This window comes from Gavia stellata, chromosome 3 (assembly GCF_030936135.1).
Source record: "Gavia stellata isolate bGavSte3 chromosome 3, bGavSte3.hap2, whole genome shotgun sequence".
Lineage (NCBI taxonomy): Eukaryota > Metazoa > Chordata > Aves > Gaviiformes > Gaviidae > Gavia > Gavia stellata.
In genome coordinates, this window is record NC_082596.1 from 97,809,280 (window position 1) to 97,826,356 (window position 17,077).

At 43.0% G+C, this 17,077-nt stretch overlaps 1 protein-coding gene across 3 annotated transcripts; it reads left to right on the forward strand.

Annotated features, from left to right (window-relative positions):
* The first annotated feature begins 1,847 nt into the window (after positions 1–1,847).
* On the forward strand, positions 1,848–12,408 carry RBM24 (RNA binding motif protein 24). 3 transcript variants are annotated; one of them, XM_059836039.1, is made up of 5 exons: positions 1,848–2,054; positions 2,643–2,766; positions 3,870–3,924; positions 9,369–9,421; positions 10,293–10,384. In XM_059836039.1, exons 1-5 carry the CDS (start codon positions 1,887–1,889, stop codon positions 10,343–10,345), a joined length of 453 nt encoding a protein of 150 aa, XP_059692022.1. In that variant the 5' UTR covers positions 1,848–1,886; the 3' UTR covers positions 10,346–10,384. The 3 variants fall into 3 exon arrangements, with proteins under 3 accessions (XP_059692022.1, XP_059692020.1, XP_059692021.1); XM_059836037.1 differs by lacking the exon at positions 9,369–9,421 and having other exon boundaries at positions 1,848–2,136; positions 2,629–2,766; positions 10,293–12,408; XM_059836038.1 differs by lacking the exon at positions 9,369–9,421 and having other exon boundaries at positions 10,293–12,408.
* The last annotated feature ends 4,669 nt before the right edge of the window (positions 12,409–17,077 follow it).

Here is a 17,077-nt window from a genome sequence, read left to right on the forward strand (position 1 = left end):
TTTCAGGTCCCCAAGGGGCTGAGAAGTTAAATGTGCTCCTAAGCGGTGTGTGTCCTGTAGTGCTCTGCTGAGCGCTGACACCTTTAGTTGGGCTAGTATTTAAGTGCAGGTCACTGGGCCAGAGTTTAAGGTTACGATTAGCCCTTGGAACAGAAGCAGCTGGAGTGTCGGGTTTAACACAATGTTCCAGACCAATATGAGAGCCATGCTGGGAGAAATTTTGGGGCAGAGTTAGCCGGCCTAACTGGATTCGGGCCAAGGTTAAGGGCTTGTCGTAGCTTGAGCTGAAAAGCACCATTTACGTCTGGACCCTGCTAGGGTTGCTAGGCTTCAACCTGAGTTAGTCCTAACATATTAAACCAAATGATTTAATCTGCAGAGTCTGAAGGATCAAGTAGGGTTTAGGGTTAGTTTTAGTGACAGCATGACCTAGTATTGTACGGGCCGTTAGAACTAGGATAACGACTGCTGAAAAAATCAAATGGGGCCAAGGTTAGATATGAGGCAAGCAGGGCCTGAGTTTAGGGCTAAGTGTTGTCATTATGGTTAGCATTCGGTACCGGCGGGGCTGAAGAGCTTTGTAAAGTCCCTCCTGCAAACTGGTGCATTTCTCCTTTTTCTAAGGGAGAGAGGGACTTCACAGGAAAAAGTCTAACAGACAGAGGAAGTAAGAGAAAGAGTAAGAAGAGGCACCAGCACTTATCAGGACTTTGGGACCACAAGGGAATGGTTTAGAAGTCTATACACGTGTGCACATCTGTTTTCCCCAATCTTTAACCTTCCTCCCATCCTTCCTGTCTCCCTGTGAGTCTCCCTTCCCCCCAACTCCCACAGTCCTCTGCCTCTCCATGTCACACAGACGTTCCTTTCTTTTTGTTCCTCTGCCTCCTTCCCAGTCCCAGCACAGGGCAGAAGCAGCAAGAGAGGTGAAAACCAAGGGAAGCAGCTGTACCATTTTTTGTCATCCTGTGTTCAAGCCAATAACAAGAACCACAACCACCATCACCACCACAATAATCATAATGGAAGCGCTGCGGCACCATGGCTTTGCCAGCCTGGGGAGAGAGGTAAGTGCGGGTGGCAGGGGTTTCACCGCACGCCTTCGGGGAGGGATGGAAACATTTGAGGACCGCCAGCTGCCAGTGAGCCGGCTCTGCCCGCGGGCCCTGCGGCCGGCCGGGCAGCGGCCACCCCACAAGACCCTGCCTCCCGGCACGTCCTATTTGCACAAGCCGGGGGCAAACCTGCCTCGGAGGGCGCCGAGCCTCCCCGCGGGGCACCTCTGAAGCAGCCCCTTTGCCTGGCGGCTCCAAGGGCCGGCTCCCGCCGCACGGGGCGGGGGCCGGGGGGGCATCCAGCTGTTGCCAACAGCTGTGTGTCAGCCCCGGCTGGGCCGCGGCCGAGCGCGGGGTCCGCCCCGCCGCCGTCCCCGCCCCTGCGAGGAGGAGGAGGAGGAGGAACCGAGAGTGCCCGACCCGGTGGCTTTTAGGGGGGGAGGCCACTCAGTTGTTAGCGCCCGGGCCCTGCGCTCCTCTTCCAGCTGCTGCATCTGCTCGCTTCCAGCGCTACGGCCGCCAGGCTGGCTGCTGCCCGGCCTCCCCTCCTCCTTTTGCCGGTACCTACCTCAAAACCTCCGGAGGCTGCGGGGCTCCGCTCCTGAAGGAGGAGGAAGCTGGGGTTTGCAGAGGCAAAAGGGAATTGCATTGTAACTGGGTGGCGGGGGGAAAACGGGGTGGGGGGGCAGAGAGGAGGAAAAAAAAAAAGATTAAAAAGGCAAAAAAGAGCGGGGCTGACTCTGGAAGCGGGTCTCGCCGCCCAGGACCCGCACGCCCCGGCGGCCACGCGTGGGTGCAGAGCGCGGCGCGGCGCGCAGGGCCGGGCGGAAGATGCACACGACGCAGAAGGACACCACTTACACCAAGATCTTCGTCGGGGGCTTGCCCTACCACACCACCGACTCCAGCCTGCGCAAGTACTTCGAGGTCTTCGGGGACATCGAGGAGGCGGTGGTCATCACCGACCGGCAGACGGGCAAGTCCCGGGGATACGGCTTTGTAAGTGCCGGGGCGCGGGGCAGGGCGGGGGGAGCGGCGGGGGCCGGGGGAGGCGGCTCGGGAGGGGCAGGTGGACGGCTGCGTGGGCACCGCGGGGAAACTTCTGCGGGGACGCTGGAAGGAGCCGGGCAGCCCCGGGCTCGGGGGACGGGAGGGGGTGTCGCGCAGTTTGGCTTTTTGCTTTTTCTCCCTTTTTTTCCCCCTCTCCCTGCTGGTGAGTTTGGAGAGAGGCGGGGCGGGCGGGGGGGGGAATTACTGAAAAAGGAGACTGAGGGGGGAATTGCCTAATTTCTCGCAGCGCCGCCACCGCGCCTGTTGCTCCCTGATACGGCCGCGCCGGGGGTTATCTGCCGCCGGCGGAGCACGGCCCGCGCCCTCCGCCCTGCGCTGGCCGCGGCTGCCGGCGCCCCGCTCCGCGCTCGGCCGCCGGGGCGCTGCGCTCCGCTGCGCTCCGCTCCGCTGGGCGGGCGAGGGTCGGGGCGGGGGCCCCTCGCCGCCCCGGCTGTCCCCCAGCTGGGTCGCTGCCGTGGGCGAGAGGCTTCTCCTTCCCCGCGGAAAGGGCTCTAATGCGCAGCATCGCCCGTTAAGGTCACCATGGCCGACAGAGCTGCTGCTGAAAGGGCCTGTAAAGACCCCAACCCCATCATCGATGGCAGGAAAGCCAACGTGAACCTGGCGTACCTGGGTGCCAAGCCGCGGATAATGCAGCCAGGTGAGGAAGCGGCCCCGAACGGCTTTTCTCTCTGTACCTCAGGTTTCCAAAGAGCGTAGAACTTTAAAAAGGGTAGCGCTGTCCTGCGCTTTCTTGAAGTACCCTCGCTGTTTGGGTCTGCTTTGGGTTTGATTTTTAAATGCAGCGTGTAGTAACTTTCTGGCTATTTTGTACGCGTGCCTTATTTAAAAACCAAAATCAATCGGAGATGAAATATCTGCAGTTCCCCAGGAAGGCTTCCACAGCTCAGACGCTTCATTGGTTATTCCTGCTGCTGGGAATGTGGTGGCGCTGACCATTTACAGTATCGTTGCAGGGAAAGATTGGCCTAAGACTGAATCGCTTCCAATGTGTGCAGTCTTATTAATACAAACAATATCTTAATGCAAACTCCTCAAACAGATGGGAGCTATTATGTAGAATTTAAAATGAAACGGCTCTTCCTAAGACCACATCTGAGCCAATCCAATGTCCCAGCCACTTCCCAAACTGCTGCTTTGCAGCAAGAGAGACAGGAGCGCAGAGCGTGTGCACGTTTGTGCTCTAAAGGAGGCTGCTCTGTATTCCCGTCTGCGTAGCTTGGGGAACACTTGTAATCAAGTAATCAAGTGCTCACCAAGGAAAGAAGGGGTTTATGCTTGGGCGCCTGAACAACAGAAATGAAGTTAGGATTTGCCCCCCACGCTAAGTCCTCATGAATAGAGATAGCTCGAATTTAAGTCTGTAGAAAGTACACAAATACACTGATGAATAGAAAGTACTATATAATCCTTCAGAGGCTGAAGTTAGGGACCAGAATGGAGCACAAAATAAAATGTGAATGAAAACCTTGTGCTTGTTCTTTAGAAAAAGTCGTTCTCCTAAACATCTCTAGGAAAGCGTGTGCTTTACTTAAGTACTGTATGCACATATGGGGGGATGTGTGTGTATGGATTGATATATTTTGCTTTCTGATTTGTGGTTCTGCAGCCTTTCAGACATCATCACTGGAAGTTGCTCGTGAAGGCTGTTACTCTGCATTTGTGTGTGGGTGTGTGTGTATAGCATAAATAAGTGGCCAAAAGAACACCCACACAGAGAATGTGATGTGTTTTTGTTGGTAGGTTTTGCCTTTGGTGTCCAGCAGCTTCATCCAGCTCTCATACAGAGGCCTTTTGGGTAAGTCTGTTCAATGGGACCTCAAACAGGGGAGGAAAAATCGTTTTTTTTTAAAAAAGGAAAGAAAAAGTACGATCCTTGAAGGCCTCTTGCAGTAGCAGCCTTATAAACTCACCAGCAATGCTGAAGTTCTCAGACTTACAAATGTATACCCGTAATTGCGCTCACCTTGTCGGTCATGTTCTAAATGCCGCAGCTGAGTCAAGTTGTGTGGGACGTGTCCCTTCCACCTAAGCAGCCCAGTCCCGTATGACCCTATGATAAAAGAAGGAGGTATGACTTGATGCAAGATTGCTGTGCCCCATTTCTCTTTTTTCAGCTTGACTCAATGTTATTTATCTCTTTCTAATCTGACAGGGATCGTTTACAGTTAAGATAACTGATCAGAAGGATATGATGATAAGAGGTGGAATAGTTCTGTTTGGAATTAAACTCTGTAACCAGTAGACTCAAACACAAACAAGCTAAAATGGTGATTAACGATGCATGTATGTTTTTTTATATAGTCAATAGACCTCCGTGTGCTTTTTTTTTTATTTATTTATTACAGTAATGAAGTGGTGTTGATAGCTAAACTGTGTGCTTTTATTTAATTGAAAGAGCTGTAGTGAAAGTTTTTTGGGGGGGTCTTTTTAATTTTGTTTTTGTTGTTGAGGAGTGACTTTGCCATGGGGAGCAAAGGGCCTTTTTTTTTTTTCCTTGCTTTCAAGCTGTAGCCTGTGACTTTTTTAACCGTATTTTGTAGTGAGTGCTAAATTGTGTGACTTCTTGATTTTTAAGTAAATCAACGTATTGCTTGCATGTTCGTAATTTTTTTGGGGGGGTTTGTTCTTGGGAGGGGTGTGGAGCTCCTTATTAACAATGTACGTCCACCTGGGCTTTCTAATTTGAGATTTTTTTTTTCTTCAATCTGTCTTTAATATGTAGCGCATTTCTCCTTTACTTGAGTATACTATTCCTAAGTAGATCTAACTCTTGCTTCTTACAGGCATATAATTAGGAGGTGAAGTCTGCTTTAAACTTTCCATACAGTGTCACTTCACTAATGCACACTGACTGAGAAACTCATTGCAAAATAATGCATTTTGCTAATTAATGAGTAACTTAACAATAAAGCAGGGAAAATGCGTCACAAATGTATTCTGTTTATTTGACTAGAATAGCTTTAGAATATTGTACCTAGCTGTCATTAAGCAACGATAGCTCCTCGGTAGTTTGATTTGTCAAAACGGTAGGAAACAGTTCCTGTCCTCAAAACTGTAGGAAAAAGTTTTCCTAGAAACTTGATGTACTTTTAAAAGAGAATGTTGATTTTTCTGAGACACATGGGGAGGTTGTGGAAAACGTTTTGTCTTTTTTTTTTTCTCCTTCTTATGATTATCCTCTACTGTATTTTGTTCTTCTTTTGAAGTGTGAGGAGAGGACAGTGTAAGGTAGGCAGGAGATGGAGCGCATTGTCTCCAGAGCTGTTAAAGCACTTGTTGCAAAGAGGAACCAGTGGACTCCCTGGGGATCAGCTGTGGAGAGACGGAGTATTTGCTGAGCACGACAGAAAAGGAGAACCTGTGGCAATCTGTTGCTAAAAGGGCTGTGCAAATGTAGGGCTCTTTCTTGCTTTCCTTACCCAGAGCCAACAATAGATCATGTAAATCATGTTTAGGTCAGGGAAATTCTTCCAGGAGGCTGAATAAGGTTTCATTTCTAATGCAACGTACATAAATCTGAAGAAAAGGAACGTTGGTCACAGGGTCATGTATATATGAAATGGGTCATTTTTAATCCTTGGCTTTTGCCTTTCTTCTGCTATGTGAAAACAAAGGAGATTACTAATCCTGCTTCCTCCTCAAAATTTCCAATGACCTGTACCTTTTCTAAAGAATGTAGTTCAAATTAAGAAGAACAGCATTCATTAGGATGAATGAACATCTTCATTCACTATATTCCTTGGCAATAAGAGGGGTTGTTTCAGTGCTTACTTTAATCTATTTTTATTGAAGGGTTCACTCTTAGAGGATGTTACATAGATTGCACTGAAATATATGGTCACCTTAAAGCCTTTCTTTCTCCTGTGCAGTTGCACTTTTAAAAAGTACACTTTACTAATATGCTGTGTAAAATGGGTTGTAGTAGCGATTCATTACCAACACTCTACTAATCCATACACAAAAGCTCCAAATGTTTTGTGGTTGGTTTTTTTTCCTACCAGAGCGCAAAGTAGTGAGGTGCTGCCATATTCTGGTATGGTCAGCAGTGTTTTGATATGGTTCTCCACCTGTCAAACAAGAAACTGAAAATAATTGGATTATGTTACATTACTTTTACTGAGAAGATGCAGTATTACAATATTCTGAATTAAGTACAACATTATTGTGGTGGAGAAAGCCAGAAACTAGATTAGCTTCAATGCTTGAAGCATTTAAAATGCTGGGAATTTTTCTTCGTTCAGTGCTGCAGAGATCAATTCATCTGCCAAATAACCTTTCTCCCCGCTCTTTACATTCAGCATCTATCTTACTGTTGGTGTGTTTCGTAGAAAGCTGTTTGATCACAGGACTGGTTATCTATACAGCTCTGTTTTCAGGATTGTTTATTAAAATACTATCTCTGAATTCAATAGGAATTTATGGAGGGGGAAGATGTCTTTGCCTCCTAAGATAGCTTTTTGAATTTTGCTCATGCAATTTTTACTTTAATATTGGTGGGAAAATATGGGGTTATACAGAGGTACTGGTGTAGGATATGACTTGTTCTGTTGGAGATATTTTTCTTCCTTTATTTTCTGTCTAAAACTTGTACCTCGATCAAAATAAGAACACTCCCACTGTTTTTAGTAAGACCAGAGTTAAATCCAAAGTTATTAAGTTCATTATCAAATGGTTAGCTGATACTACCTGCTTGGTATTATCTTCCAAGAATTAGGCAATTCTGCTTTTCTTAAGACAGAAGGAAAAGCCCTCTCTTGAGTTTATGATCATAAAGACCTGTATAATACTAGACTATGGATAATCTGGGAAGAGGGAATGAAGCCGGAACAGTCAGAAGTTAAGATGCAGAATGCTAAATGTCCTCTTAATGTTATCAGGCACAGATTTAAAAGGAAGCATTTTAAGGGTCTTTTATGCCTTGAAGTTCACGTAACCTATTTCTGCTATAAGGAAAGCTGTGCATTGGTGAAAATGTGCTCTTTAATTATGCTTACAAAACCAGATGATGCCATGCAAGGGCCAAAGCAAAACATTTAGTTCAAAGTTAAATATCTACTTTCACAAGAATTGATGTTGAGAGTCAATGATGTGCTACTACCACTAAATTTCTATATGCCACAGCTCTCTGCATTAGCCTACAAAGTTCTTTCTTTTCTTCAAAATAATTAGCTTTCACTTTTTTATTGCTTATAGGATTACTTTGGAGGTCTTAGTTAAACACAAATCTTCTGTTACAACAACAATGAAGGTATTACAGCACATGGCAGGAGTGTATGTCATTCAATTTTGAATATCCCAAAGCTACAGTTACTGCTAAAGTTAAATGTGGCTTCCCTTTTTCTTTATTGCAAAAGCATAAAACAATAAATACACATTCCAAAATAAAAACTACTGCCAGGAAAGAAAGCTTAAACCATGTATAATTCTCACACTCTTACGCTCAGAAGTAAAGCAGCAGCTTTTATTTAAAATTAAGGATACTGAGGATATCCAGCATAACAGGGAATTGCTTTTTCAGCTTTTGACCTGGCAGAGGTTGAAAGGAGCCGAGTTCTGAATGGCTGAGACCTACATGTGCTGGCCTCTGCAGTAGGTAGAAATTTACTTTGGCCATATAAAGCCATTTTACTCGACTCAAAACAGTTGTAGCATGACAGATGATCAAAAATAGCCCCACTGCAGCTTATGCTGTCAATCATCATGTGTGAAATGGCATGGTGGTGAGGAGCCTGCACAGGGTTTATGTTTATTGTAGGGTAAGATGTGGCAAACAGATAATGTTTCATAACTTCACCACCTGTTAGTTTCTTGGCTTAAATAAAACAAGTCACAAGAGTTTAAGTGGGAGCACATGTATCTTTCTGTCTTGTTCAAGGATATGACTGAGTGTCCTAATGTCTTCAGAAAATCTTAGGAACATTGGTCCAAGTCAACACAAGCATCTAGATAAGCTTGCTTACTGTCTCTTCTGTTAGAATTACTCTCTTTCATAAATGCTGTATGTAAAGATTCCTTTGATGTGATGTTAAATGGACTCTTAATGATGCAGAAGAGGCTCTCGGTGACTTCACATTTCGTTTTATACCTCTTCCCTTAATACTTTAAAAAACGTGGTGTTATATTTGTTAGGATTGTACTTGATTGGTGACCAATACAAAATGCTTGTTTATGCTCATCCGTTTTGTATGGAGAGCTCAGGTAATGATGTGTATTTAAATGCACAGAGCCAGCTTAAGTATGCTTCAAATGCACTTCTGGCTAATCACTTCATAAATTAGGTGAGTGTTAAAAACCCAACTTGCGGTTTTGTTTTATGTTTTCTTTCCCTTCCCAATCCCTATTTGTCACTTTTCTTTTTTTTTTTATTTGTCCCTTCACACAGTAGGAAATGAATTTCACTGACACGTTGGGTTTTTATGATTGTGGTGTTCATGTCTTAAATGCAGCAAATGAACATTTCTCTCTGCTAATATTCCTATTCAATCAACTGAGCTCTTTTTTTTCTTAAAAAGAAAACTGGGCTGTTCTAAAGCCTATCACTTATTTTAAACTATGTTTTGCTATGAATCTAGTTGACAGTGTCCCTTCTGATTGAAATGTTTCCTTGTTGACCACTTCAGTAAATCTTGAAGTGATTTTAAAAATGAAACAAACAAAAAAACCCCTTTCCATTAAAACTTGAATTTGGAGAAAAGAGGACAGTTTTTACCGTTGCAATTTGCATCTGTGCTTACAGTGCGCTAAAAGGTTGGTGCAGTCTTTATAGAGCTGTCTGTAAAGGTAAAGTTCAGTATGAAATAGTAGTAAATCTGCACAAGCAGTTTTTCATGGATTTATATAAAGATTCACTGACTGGAAAGGAGTTGCATATAAGGAGGACTTCTCTGTGGAAATCCAGATGCAAGACAGGGTTATGAATGTAAATTGATAATTATATTGAGTATATTAACTTTTAAAATCATATTATATGATAAAATACAACTATGAGATGAACTTGTATGTACATTTGTGTGCTAAGACGATATGACCAGTTTTCAAAACTGAAGGGCTAAGTAAACAAGCCAAGGAAGCAAGTTTGTGACTTGGAGAAGACGGGAAAGGGTGTACTAATCTGTTCAGAATGGTTATTTCTTAAGCTGTAAATTTGGGGTTTTTCTTGCTTTTGTTAAGCACCAGATCTATTTAGACTTAATCCTATGCCCATCTCCCAAAAAACTCTATGCTGTATGTCTTGCATAGAAATAAACAAGCTGGCACAAAACAGGACATCAGTGGCCTGATAATCAAAACAGGTTTGACCCTTGTGTCCTTACAAACTTCATAAAAGTGTGATGCACATGTACTTAGGAGTCACTGTTATGGATTTTAATAGCATCTATGTAGCTTCCCCTCAATGGCCTCTTGTGACGGAGTGAGCTGCACTATCGTTCGTTTGGAAAGTGTGATTCTTGCTGTGTTTACCACACTTGTGAACTTTATTTAAACTCCTTTGTCGCCTGTGTTGTTTTTTTCTTATTTTTAATAAGGGTGACTGAGGTTGCAGAGAAATTAATGTGTGCTGAGTCTGCATAGCAACTTAAGTAGGGTTGCCACAATACGGTCTTTTCCCGCCCCCACCCCCTGCCCCGAGAAGATACATTAAGTCAGGGCTCAACCATTTTGTTGCCTTATTGGCTATTGTCAAACTCATTACAGTGATGCTGTCAAACTGCTCAGTTACTAATAATAAAAGTATTGCAGGAAATAATTTTACTAAGAGTCGAGTAGTTAAGTGAGAAGCAGGGTAATAACAATGACTTGCAGGTGTTTTGAAAAACAAATACCGCAATTTTACAGATGGAATAGTCAAGCTTACTCCTTTAGAGTTGTCTTAAAACTGACAATCAGTAATCCTGGTCCTTCTAAAGATTTTAATAGCATCAAACATAATATCCTCAAGCAACATTAAACACTCCGATTTAACTCAGCTATAATGCTGTGCCTTGGAGCGATGCTTCTCTTCAGGCCAGTGAACTGATAATCGGTCCATTCAGCCTAGTTATTGTGGCAACCCTATGCACATAACAACAACTAAATTGAGTTTGTTTTAGTTCGGAGTATGGATGTGACGCTTAGGCGCTGACTCGCATACCAACTCTAACTCCCTCTCCCATCTTTCAACAGGATACCTGCTCACTATGTCTATCCACAGGCTTTTGTGCAGCCCGGAGTGGTAATTCCCCACGTTCAGCCCGCAGCAGCCGCTGCTTCCACTACGCCCTACATCGATTACACCGGAGCTGCGTATGCCCAGTACTCGGCCGCCGCGGCCGCCTATGAGCAGTACCCGTACGCCGCCTCACCGGCTGCCGCTGCCGGGTACGTGGCGGCGGGGGGCTATGGCTACGCGGTGCAGCAGCCCATCACCGCAGCAGCGCCTGGGACGGCTGCTGCAGCCGCTGCCGCTTTTGGCCAGTACCAGCCCCAACAGCTGCAGACAGACCGTATGCAATAGCAGATGGACTCCTGAAGGAAGCTCTTTCTTTCTCTTCCTCTTTTCAGCCTTCCAGTATAAGTAGTGAATCAGAGACAATTGATATTAACTAAGGAGCTTTAAGGAAAGCGATGCTATTGTGAAACTAAAGATTTTTATTCCACTGTCTTCATACAGTATGCATCCAAATCATGTTGTTAGAGGGGAGGGGTAGTGCGGCACGTCTAGTTTCAAGTATCAAGCCAGAAGAAAATGGGAAAAAAAAATACTGTACTGTCATGAAAGAGTGGCAGGAGTAGCAATGGGACTTCATATTTTCAAACAAACAAGCAAACAAGAATCAAAAAAAGCAAAGGTGTACTTTTTACAGTATCAGGGAAGCAAAACTGCCTTTTATAAGAAAGAAAATGGTATTTGAAAAGTTTGAGCCAGGGTCAAAAACTGAGTCAGCAATATGTAATCTTTATCCATTGTAAGAGGAAACAAGCTTAAAGCACTGATTGTCCTTTCTAGCTTTCAGAAGTTGTCTTCGTGAGATAGTACCTTCTCACTGTCTCACTAACGGGCATCGAACAACCCAAGGAAGATGGCCGGCTAGTAAGATGGCGGACAGGCACCAAAGTTATTTTCTTCTCTGTCCTCTGGATGAGTGGAACTATGGAGCAAGTGATGTGGAAGTAAGGGGTGCAACAGCTGTAGAGACAATCAATAACACAGACAGTTCTGGACAGAACACATCACTCGTGCTCATGTGATGAGCTTGTCACATCCTAATCCCTCGCCCCATCCTGTTTCACTTTTGGGAAACTTTAACTGCTGGTGTCAGCTATTCTGATTCTAAAATAGGATCAGCCCTTTACTACAACAGCCTTCTCTTTCTATTTATTGCATCTATTCGTAACTTGTGAATAAAGGCAGGAAGAAGCTTAATGAATTAAAACCTTTAAGTGTTTTAAGGGAATTTTCTTTTCTGAAACCATTTGTACAATTTTAGTATCTATTTCAGGATTATATTTAAAATATTTATTAGCGATTACATACAGTACACAAGGCAACTTTTGTTACCAAGACTGCAGTTCTTGAAGGGTTAATGGTATGTGATTTATACTGTGCCTTAATTGTTATGCTATTTAAAAAGAAATATTTATTTTGAAAGTTTTACTATGCTGCGCTCTAAAGAAAGCAACTTTAGATGTGACACTGTAAAATTATGTATTCATCTCATGGCATAAATTATTTAGTAGGCTTAGATGTAGCATATTAAATATTAACCTAATTAACTAAGGATGTTGACTTGGATTTATTTAAATTCAGTATGTGCACTGTATGAGGGTACTTTTAAATTAACACTTTTTTAGGTTTTTACATAAAATATTGCTAGTTCATTCTTTTTCCCTCTCCTAGTTTTTCATGTAGACCTCTCAAATACATTAGTGCCGTTTTCTCACTCATCTGTACGTAGACTGACTATTTTTCCCTTTGCTAGAAAATGCTGCTTTACATTGTCCTGTGAAACTACAATACTTGCAATTTTTATTCTTGACCGAAATGGAATTTAATATTTTACACTGTATTGGATTTTTTTATACTTGAACAATTTCATACAAGGGAAGACAGGATAGCATTTTTATGGACTTTATCCAATGTCACTGGATTTATTTTAAGTATTCTGAATACTAGCCAGTGTTATAATGTAGACATGACTCTCCTGTGCATATTATTTATTCAGTATGTATATTGCTTTACAACATTTCAGATCTCCTAATCTATTCACTCGTATTAAAACAATAAAAAAATGTTGTCACATCCTGTCTAGTGATGTTTTTGCTCAAATGGTCTTAGATCTTGTTTAGTTAAAACGAGGGGGGCAACCTTTTATGTAATTTCCCTGGTCTGTGGGGTGAATAGCAGCGTATGCACTGACTTTAAATACATAGATATGATATGATGAACTGTATTACATGGAGAAAATTCTACACAGAAGGGAGAAGATCCACCCTGAGAGTTATCATAAAATAATGCAGAGTGAAAGGGCCTTTGGGAGGTCCCAGGTTGCTTATGGCTTTGTCCGGTCGGGTCTTAAAATCCTCTTGTGTGGCAACTGCACAACCCCTCTGGGTAATCTAGTCCACTGTCTAATTATCCCCATAGTGTCAGGAGTTTTTTTCCTTTTTTCTAGCCAGGGCCTCCTCTGTTCGTTTATAACCTTCGTCTCTCATTCCTTGGCAGAGAGCCCAGCCCTATCTTCTCGGTAACCTCCTCTTAGGAACTGGAAAGTTGTTGTTCCTTCCATAGGCTGAACAAACACCCACTGCCTCAGCCTCTCCTCACAAGTCTTATGCTTCAATGCCCAGCCATCCTGTTGGCCCTCCAATGGAGTCTTTCAAGTTTATCAACAGCTTTCATGTACTGGGAGACTCAAGACTGGGCCCACCATGCCAGCTGTGGTCTAATGAGTGCTGAGTAAAAGGGAATAATCTATGCCCTCGATCTGCCATCTGTGCTCCTGTTGATACAGTCTGATGTACTTTCAGTGCTGCTAGAGTTTGCCACTGACAAACTCAGTGGCAAACAGCCTACCCCAAGCCTCCCATGTCCTTTTCAGCAGAGCTGTTACCAAGCCAGTCATGCCCTGGCCTATGCAGGGGGTTAGTCCATCTGAGATAAAGGACTCTATTTGTCCTCACTGAATTTCATGACGTTCCTGTTGTCCTAGTCCTCTAGCAAGTGTAAATTGCTCCGAATGGTAGGCCTAATCTCAAGCATGTCAACTCTATGGATGGTTGAGTCACCATCCCTGGAGGTATTTAAAATAGACATGTAGATGTGGCACTTAGGGACATGGTTTAGTGGTGGACTTGGCGGTGTTACATTTATGGTTGGACTTGATGATCTTAAGGGTCTTTTCCAACCTAAATGATTCTATGATTCTGTAACTACACCCTCCATTTAGTATCATCAGTCTTCAGAGCTGCATCCTGTCTCTTCCTCCAGGTCATTTATAAAGATATCAGATGGGACAGATCCCTGAGGAACTCCACTGTAACCAGCCTCGGGACAGAGCATGAGTCCTTTTGACCAATGATCCAACCAGTTTTTTGCCTGTCTAGACTGTCTATCTGAAATTGGGTACAAGGATTCTGTGGGAGACTACATGGAAAGCCTTGCTAAACTGAAGGTAGACAACATCCTCTGCTTTCCCCTCATCGACAGATGAAGACACCTCATCACAGGAGGCAATTAGGTTGGTCTGGCATGATTCACCCTTGTAAATTCATGCTGGCTGTTCCCAATTGCCACCTTCTCCTTCATGTGTCCAGAAATTACTTCCAAGACTGCTCACTCCATGATTGTTCTGTAGTTCCCTAGATTGTCCTTCTTGCCCTTTCTGAAGATGAGTGCATCATCTGCCTTTCTCCAGTCATGGAAGACCTCCCCAGTCTCTATGACTTTTCAAAGACGATAGTGAGCAGCCTCACAATGACAACAGCCAGCTCTCTTAGTACCGTCTTGGGTGCAGCCCAGCTGGTCCCATGGACTTATGTGGATTGAGATTCCTCAAGAGGACCCTGAATCAGTCCCCTTCCACACCTGGCAGTTTCTTTTCTCCCTGAACCCTTCCTACAAGTACAAAGTGTTGTTATGAAAAATCTAAAGGCCAGGGCACCGTTTTGCACATAGTACTTGAACTGGGAAGCAATTAAGTAGCTGGTCAGACCGAGTTGATGATGGATTTGTATCTTTAGGAATACTCAACATTTCAGTATAAGTCCAAGCCACTAATGACCAAAAGCAGTTGCTACCTGATGCCTGAAAGAAGCCTGTGTGAAATGCATGACAGTCTTGGCCAATTCTTTGGGGAATGGGGGGGATGTTCATATTATCTTCACACTGAAATTCATTGCTAGAGCTGTCACTCTTATAGTGACTTCAGCAAAGCACAGGCTTGACTGCAGAATTTGAGGTGTTCTTTCATCCACAAAAGCGGTCTTTTTCATCTGCAAAAGAGGGCAAAAGTGAAATTGAAGTGATAGAAAAGGCTTTTCCTAGTTTTGGGGTCACACTTCATTTCACCATGGAGGATTATGAGACTCAGTTGTCCAGAACTGGTACACTCACTAACATCCTGGGCTGATGCTGTCATGTTCTGTTCTTAACTGGTGCTTATAGCCTGGCTGCTGAGAATTGTTGCCAAACTGCCTTTTGCAATCTGACCTTAAGGTCTGAGACCTTGCAGAGCACAATGTAGTGTTCTTTCTGCTAAGCAACATATAAACACCCAGCAGAGAGGTAAGTAGGAAACAGTTAATAAATGCCATTTTCCACTCTCTTCTCCCATTTCCCTGCCCCAGAGAGGGTCTGTCTATAGGACATGGTATCAAGTAGAAATTAAAAACAGAAGTCCCTCTGAGTGGAAGACAGTGGATACAGATGGCTCGGGAAAGCGCATGGCACAGTAACCTATTATTTGATATAGGATGAAGAAGGCATCTTTGCCCTCCATATATCAGTGTCCTGGGACCTTTCCCCTGCCTCCATCGGGTGGTGACAGACACCCCAGGGTGGAGCTTGAAGGGGAATGCTTGCTGCCCTGGGGGGGGCACTGCGTTGTGGTAAGCCACAACAGGAACAGAATAAAAGTTTATGATGCAGTTTATAAAGGTCAATTGCATGCTGGCTCTATAACTTGACAGATTAAATAACCTCAGCAAAAATGTAAATGTGCAAGTTCCACTAGCAAACCTAGCTTTGGGCATACAAGATGAACACTGACTCTTATTTTTGCTAAATAAGTAGCTGAACAGACCTTTGTACATAAAATATACCTCAGTAACACCTCACATATATACTTGAAACACAAATAGTTTATATTATCAGGACCAAAATAAAATAAACACAAAAAAGCAGCACGTAATTGTGAAAAATAAATACTCAGCAGAAATGTTAGCATTTTACTTGAGAGATAGCAAGTATGTAAGCAGCAAGAAATTGCACACAATACAATTTCCAATTGTGTTTCCAAAACCTTCAAAAGAGATTTTACACTGAAAAGTGACCAGTCCTGAGTTCTGATGGAGGAAAGGAGGGAGAAGTTGAAACTAGGAAGACCATCGTTAAGGAATGTGTAGATTAAAAAAGGTGTAATGCCTTGAAAGGTTACACTCATAAGTTGCCTGCTAGAATTGTAATTTTTCCTAATATTTGTATTTTCCTATTAACTAGTGAAGTTAACTTGGCGTTACTAGAGTTCACTGTATCTAATTTTTATTGGATTTTTCAAACATGGGAAAGGACTATATTAGGATTAAAACATGATGCAACCATTCAAAGCCCCTCTTAGTCTTGTTCATCAGTTGCTGAGCCATTTCAAACTGAGCAATTCCCTAGTTACACTCAAAGCTTGGTGAGAAAAAACATTCTATTCTGAACCTAAATTTGTTTTATATAGCTTGCATATATGATTTGAATGGTCTTCAGTTCAATTTCAATTTATTTTCCAGGTTTTTGGTATAAATCACAGAATCACTAAGGTTGGAAAAGACCTGTAAGATCATCAAGTCCAACCATCAACCCAACACCACCATGCCCACTAAACCATGTCCCGCAATGCCATGTCCACATGTTCGTTGAACACCTCCAGTGACGGTGACTCCACCACCTCCCTGGGCAGCCCGTTCCAATGCTTCACCACTCTCTCAGGAAAGAAGTTTTTCCTAAATAAACATGTAAGCAGTGTATTCAGATTGCAAAGTATGTAACTTTTGGTTTGTGTTTTCCCGTGTGCTTAAACTTCAAACCATTAGGTTATACTTCCTCAAACTAGCAATAAAACAGGCTCTGGGCAAAGTCTAACTGTAAAAAGCTCAGGCTCATAGGAAATTTTTAATGAAAAATTTATAAGCAAGTAAAAACTGAGGATTATGATGGAATTTGGCCTTGTAACTATCACCAAAATATACAATGCTGTGAATGGGATACAGGAGGAAGAATGGGATAATTCAAGAAAAGGAAAACCACTGAGCCTTACACTACATTTAATATTACCATAAGGAGTACATATTACAGCCTATTAATTAGCAAGACTATATTACAAGATGCATGCTAGAAGTTTACATCCAGCTGTTCTTTGTATATCCCTGAAAACAACAGGGAAATGCTCTTTTAAGCTAGATTACTACATTCATGCCACCATATTATCTGGCATAAGGATCCCAAGGAATGTATTAGTTATATTGTTATACACTACATTTAGCAAAACCAAGAAAACACCTTACAGTAGCAGCATCTGAAGATTTTTAAGGACTTTGAAAACAGCATGGTTATGTCTGAATTTACAAAAAGCTTACTATGACCGATGATTTGGCTTTGGGAGTTTGTTTGCAGATTCTTTTTTCCTCCAAAGCCCAATCTAAAATTATGAGGAAAAAAAAAAGCTTGACCCAATGTCAAAGAGTAAGGAGAAAACTGCAACTAT